The sequence below is a fragment of the Linepithema humile genome, chromosome 1 (assembly GCF_040581485.1).
Source record: "Linepithema humile isolate Giens D197 chromosome 1, Lhum_UNIL_v1.0, whole genome shotgun sequence".
In the NCBI taxonomy this organism is placed as follows: domain Eukaryota; kingdom Metazoa; phylum Arthropoda; class Insecta; order Hymenoptera; family Formicidae; genus Linepithema; species Linepithema humile.
Window position 1 is genome coordinate 13,949,903 of NC_090128.1, and position 6,819 is coordinate 13,956,721.

General features: G+C 24.6%; 1 protein-coding gene across 1 annotated transcript; it reads right to left on the reverse strand.

The window, feature by feature from the left end:
• Positions 1 to 830: 830 nt before the first annotated feature.
• Positions 831 to 5,915, reverse strand: LOC105671117 (uncharacterized). Its single transcript, XM_012365035.2, has 6 exons — positions 5,628 to 5,915; positions 5,271 to 5,506; positions 4,947 to 5,126; positions 3,970 to 4,274; positions 3,705 to 3,882; positions 831 to 3,590 (listed from the first exon to the last, which is right to left on the reverse strand). Coding segments are annotated over exons 1-6 (1,047 nt in total). The 5' UTR covers positions 5,630 to 5,915; the 3' UTR covers positions 831 to 3,444.
• Positions 5,916 to 6,819: the final 904 nt, after the last annotated feature.

Sequence of the window (6,819 nt, forward strand, 5' to 3'; positions counted from 1 at the left end):
ACTACAAACGAAATAAAAGAAGCTGTGTTTAGTTATATTAATATTAAAAAAAAAGTGAATTTGATGAAGTATATAATTCTCAGTTAAATTTTAACTACAATAAAGATATATGCTGGTACTGTAACAGGAAAATAGAGAAATATATTTGGGATAGAAAAAGGTATGGATTTTTCTGCTCTATAATGTGCAGTGAAGTGTTTTTTGGAAATATATGGACTATGTTTAATTATGTAGATAAAGTAGATATAAATTTGGTTCCCATAAATATTATAGAAAATAAAGATGATATCTTCAGACTTATAGATGACACAAAAGATTTTTCTAAATTCAAAGGATATTTCTATGAAAATAATAATAATTATTATTTTCACTTAAAAGCATTTAAAGATTTTAATATTTTATATGATAAATTAATTAAAATAGTATTGATATATAATAATAAAAGGTGTTTATCATGCAATAGTGAAATAGAAAACAATCATAATATTCTAAAATGTGATAATCTATTTATAAGTTTTTGTTCGGTGATTTGTAAAGGCTCGTATTTAAAATTGTTAGAACGATATATATATATAGATGAACAAATTAATATTTACATACCACCAATAATATTTTTTGAAGACAGCAGTGAAATTATCAACATAATAAAAAATGTTTCTGACACGTATATATATGGAGAGTTGGATTGTATAACGTCAGATAATAAAATAAAAATAATAATATTGACAAAAAGGTAAAAATTACTGATAGTCTGTGCTATTTTCAATTTTATATAAAGAGTTGGTTATCATTTTTGGTTTATAATTGGTATATTTTATTTTGTCTACCTCAATTACGTTATTAAAATAATTATTAGTTATAGTATAAATAAACATATTCCACAAATCTTCTTTTTCGTCTTTTACAGTTGGCTTTAAAGTATTATTTAACCCATAAAGCTTAAATATATTACTTAATATTAGGTTATAGCTTATCGAATCAAGCTTATTTTTTGAATATAGGAAATTAATAAAAGACAAAAATAATATCTCTATATTGTTTTTCATATCAGTTGGTATGTATATTTTCTTCTCGTTATTTTCTAACTTATTTAAAATATTATATACCATCTTGTAATCTTTTAACTTGTTGGAATTTTTCTTTAATATACTACATATCAATGATTGATTTATAAATTTTTTTTCTATATTGTTTTCTTCTATAGAATCATATATTATCTCCATAATATCTTCAATATTATATTGTTTTGAAATATCTTTCATAACATTGTTAAAATGGATTTTTTTATTGTTGAAAGTTTTACTTTTGCTAGATTTTTTAGTTGTACTTGAAAACAGAATATTACATTCTTTACAGAGATAACCATTATTGACATTAATACACGAGTATGATAAACATTTATGGCACTTATATGTTTCCATTTATTAATCAATTCTAATTTTAAACAAATATTATAAATAAATGGAGGATATTTTTTTAAATAATATAAACAAGGAAATATTAGAAATATATAGTGATATTATTAATAACAAAAAAGATATAAAAAATAGCTCGTTAAAAAGTATACTTGGAAGCTTTTCAAAAAAATATCATAAAAAATCAGATGACAACAAGAAATTAAGTAACTTTATAGTTAATGAAATAAATTATAATGGAAAGTTTAATCTTATCGAAATATCTAAAAGAATAAAAATACTATTGTATCATAATATTATTCCACAAGAAATAAAAAATAAAAACATAAGAGATGTATTATTATCTGAAAAAATTTTAAGTTTTAGTGATATATCAGATATTAAATTGGATTGTGTTAAGGTTTTACTATCTAATATTATTCAAAATATATTAAGATCCCTGGTAGAAAAATCACCATGGTGCTAGGCTGGCGCTAACTTACTTGCCCCACTGCCTGATAAGGAGCTAGTATGGCATGCAGACTAGCGCCAGACATAAAATCATCACATTCTTCCAGTCTAATACCCGATTTAATCGACTAATCAGGCGTTAGCTAGCTCTAGTGTAGTGCTATCTAGCCGTGGTGTGGCGCACGGTAGTTCTGATGTTGTACTATCTAGCCATGATGTGGCGATAGCTAGTTCTCACGCAGTTCTTATTTTTATAATCGACATCCAGACGTTAAAAATAAAATTTAATATTTTTCATTAAAAATATATATAACAAAATATAAAATATTTAATTTTCGATAATTCTCTCTTAATATTTTTACATACACATGTCCGTATAGAATTTGACGTTGCAATGTTCGGAAAAGATCTAAATGTTCACAGAAAATGATATTCAATAGAAACTCAATGTTTTATATCCAAAATTATATTAACATAAATTTTTTAAGCACTGTTAATCTGGACATTTAAATATGGAAGTTATATGAAAGTATTAATATGTTAAAACATCCCATGTACGGTTTTATAGCTGGGTCAGCGTCGAGCCAGCGTCGTTCACCAATTCCCGACTGTCGGGCCAGTACTGGCTATAATGTTGCGCCGACGTCGGTATAATATTTAAATGATAAGATCGGCCCAACACTGCATGCCAATATTGTGCCAACATTGGTGATCGACATTGACCCAATGTTGCATGCCAATATTGTGCCAACATTGGTGATCGACATTGACCCAATGTTGCATGCCAGTATTGAGCTGACATTAGTCCAATATCGGCCCAATGTTGTACCAGTACTGAGTCAATATTGGTATAATATATTATATACATATATTGTAACATTTATAGTTATCTAATATTGCATACACAGCACCCATATACACAAAATATTATTTATTTCTATATAATATATATATATAGTAGTATAAAATATATATATATATATATTATATAGAAATAAATAATATTTTGTGTATATGTGTGCTGTGTATGCAATATTAGATAACTATAAATGTTACAATATATGTATATAATACATTAAACCAATTAATATTTAAGAGATATATATATATATATATATAGAGAGAGAGGGACTCTGTATTGGTACAACATTATATATATTATAGAACAAGTTGATTTTGACTTTTTAACTTTTTATATACTTTTATTCTTTAAAATCAGAATACAATAAAATTTAAACGCTAGTGTAATTATAAAATCTGAATTAATCAATTTTTCCACACAACTTTTATGCAAACTAATATGCAAATGACATTGACAATGAAATCAAAATTACCAAACTTAAACCTTAAAAATCTAATTTTGTTTAGAATTGTATCAGCCAATAATATTTAACAAAGGTAAAGTTTATATATTTATATAATTTTTATATATATTATAGTTTATATATAGTTTATATATTATAGGTATAGCTATTTCTATATTATATAATACAAATTCTATGTTAATATAGAATTTATATTATATAATATAGAAAAATAAGATCGTTTTATTTGTAACTTCAAAGTTTAGTTGTAGAATTTAATTGTTTTGTCCATCTTTGTTTCTTTCCTTTATAAGATTCCTTTCTTTTCGCCCTCCAGCTCTATCTCCTGCTCCCGTGAACCAGCGACTTAATTTAGATATTATTTCTTTTTCACTTACAGAAAATTTTTCGATGAGAACATCTGCAATAAAATGCATTACTAGTTTTTTTACACACACGCACACACACATGCACGCACATGAAACAAATATAACTGAATAATTAATAGACAGATATAACTAATAATAAGAAATACCTCTTATGCATTCAAAAGTTCGCGTATCGCAAAAACTCCTCTTTTTCTGTCCACCGCATTCACGTCCACAAGCAGTATATTGTAATTGAATATCTTTACTAAGAAGGGCTGTTAAAATCGTTGAAATACTTTTTGTGAGATTTTCAATACCTGTTATTTGGTTTGACAGTATGATTTTCTGTAATATATAACAATATGTAATGTTATATTTTTGTAATCATATTTATTTAATAACTAATTCTTATATTTAATGACTATTTCTTACATATGATTTTTCTTTCTCGACGTTTAATGATAATAACTCATTAAATTGTATAAATTGTTCTATAGTAGTAAATGGTAAAGAAACTGCTAAGTCCTTTTTACATTCCGTTATTAGTGTACCCAATGGACGGCCAACATTAAGTGCTAATGTATTTTTTATATCATTAATGTTTTTATGCAGATCGTACAAGATGCTTCTTTTTACACTTTCAATTTCTTGTTTTATTGTTAATTCAAAACGCTCAAATCGGTCCATTAATTGTGCAAAATAGTCATCATTATTATATGTTATTTTACTATTTCCCTCTGAAAAGTAAATTTATATACATTTATTTATATACATATTTATTTTTATACATTTTTATATATATATTTATTGATATAAATATAATATATCTATATAGAACTGAAGAATATTGTGTAATGAATTACACTATATGACAAATAATTCATTGTTATTTCTGAGTTTGATCTGCTTTTAAGCTGATTTATTTTTACAAGTGTTTTAACATGAATTAAGATGAATTATGTTTTTCAATTTTTTTCTGCTACAGCATATTTAGTCTTCCAAAAACAAAATAAGAAAAAAATATTTAATACTCTACTTTTTATTAGAATATTAAATATTTTAAATTAAATAATTCATTAAATTCGTTAATTTAAATAAGATAAATACGTAAATTATTAGATTATAACTGCACATAACATTAAAACTTTATTAAAATATCATATTAAAATTCAATATATCAAGAATATTTATAATGTAGCTTTTATTGTAAAATATTCGAGTTTTATTTTTTAGCAATTTAATTTATAGTAATCTCCTTCTTTATTGATTATTTGATTTATTTTTCATCTCTGTTACAATATTTGAGTATTCTGTACACAAAAAGAAACTATTTTAAAAATATTGGATTTGAAAAAGAAAATCTCATTTGATCTGAAGATATAGTAGTCAAATAATACAATGTCTGTTACCTTTTAATGCAGGCATAACAGGAACATATGATGGTATATTATCTAATGCAGTTGAACAATCTTTCTCTTTAAGAATTACAATGCCAGAATTATCATTTACATTTGTTTCCTCAGCAGTACTAGATAGAACTGAGTGTGTATACGCTTTCTGTAGTCGACGTTTGCCTTGATCATAATTAACTACAAAAGTAATATGAATGAATTTATAATTGCTCTAAATTATACATGCTACAATAGATTAAGTTATATATAATACGTTATAAAAATATTTTACAAATATCAAAGCAATGTATAAATTTTAATGATATTCTAATTTTAGCTTACTTGCTTCTTTTAATATTATGACTTCCCATAATTTCCAATCTTCTTTTGGATCCTTGGATATTTTTGTCCATTTATCAACCTTAGACCAATCTTTTTTTTCTGGGAAGTAACATAGCCATTTATCCGTGAACTTTAACCATGAACGCGGAACTAATTCTATTGATTCTTCATCATTAGAATTTTTTGAATTAATGAAAAGAACAATAATGTGTGTAGTATCTTTTTTTAATGTATTCCTGAAAATAGTAAAATAAAAATATGTGTTAAATCAGTAATAACATAATACAAGATTATTAATTGAGGTTATAATTGAGGTTATCATTTTCTATACTGATATAAATAAATGAAATAACTTACATTTTTATTGTAGCCAATTATTTACAGTAAATTTCACCATGGAAGATTTTATTACTGTTATTTCAATGGAAAAGTAAAAATGCAAGAAACAAACGTCTTTGTAAGAATTTGTTGAATACGACTTAGGAAGTGTGCTCATAGCATGCGGCAGCGCCATAAACAATGAAACAATAGTGATATATCACTATAGTTCGAAATGCTAATAGAAGGCATGATTCAAATAATGATTAAATTGAAATTGTCAAGTTGTCATTTTTGATAATCATTTTTTTTAAACTTCGATGAAACTGTATTACTATTATAATTAGAGTTGCTTGTATTATACTTTAATATATATATATATATATATATATATATATTATAATTTTATTTATCATTTATTTAAACTTATATACTTTTAGATATTCATTATTAACACTTTGTTATATAAATTTTTGTTTATTATACACATTTATACATTTATTTACTGTTATTTTAAATTAATATTTTATTATTAATGTATTAAAGTTAAGGCATATCTTTTATCACACATTTTTAAATATATACATTTACTTTTTATATCTGCACCAGAACTTTTTATATGATTTCTTGCACGGTTTCCTAATTCAAATATCTCAAAGTCCGATGATATGTGAGGATATTCAAAAACGTTTCCCTTTACGGACATTATATATCCTTCAAATATAACTTCATTTAAATGAGTAATTGCACGTTTTGTTGCATATATATTTTTTACTTTTAAAATGTTTCCATTATATAAAATAACGACATTATTAGGTCGACATGATGTTATCATAACGTTATTAATCTGAATCTTTTTTAATGTTACTAGAGTTGTTGTCTGCTTACCAAAAATTATATTATTAATTCCATCATGCGCTTGTATCATTTTATTTGGCATAGCATCGAGTTCAGCTAAGCGATTGACTACTTGTACTAATGGGTTTTTAGGAGCACGAATCAATTTCTTTATTTTTCCTAGCATATTTTCAAATGGAAAAGCCGAGAAATAACTTAAAGAAGCTTGCATGTATTCAACATCATCGGCTATGTGTATCAAATTATGAAAATTCATACTCTGACTTTCAAGATCATAATATGTTGGCATTAGATAAAAAAATTTTTTAAGTAATTCTCTGGCATATGATACTTGTTTGTTAGTTAGAGCAGAGTTGCATAATATTCTGCAAGC

Excerpts from the sequence above, each read along its gene's own strand:
- LOC105671117 (XM_012365035.2), bottom strand. Across the intron at positions 5,127-5,270 it reads CATAATATTAAAAGAAGCAA|TTAATTATGATCAAGGCAAA; the intron begins GTAAGCTAAAAT and ends TTACTTTTGTAG. Across the intron at positions 3,883-3,969 it reads TCGAGAAAGAAAAATCATAT|AAAATCATACTGTCAAACCA; the intron begins GTAAGAAATAGT and ends TATATATTACAG.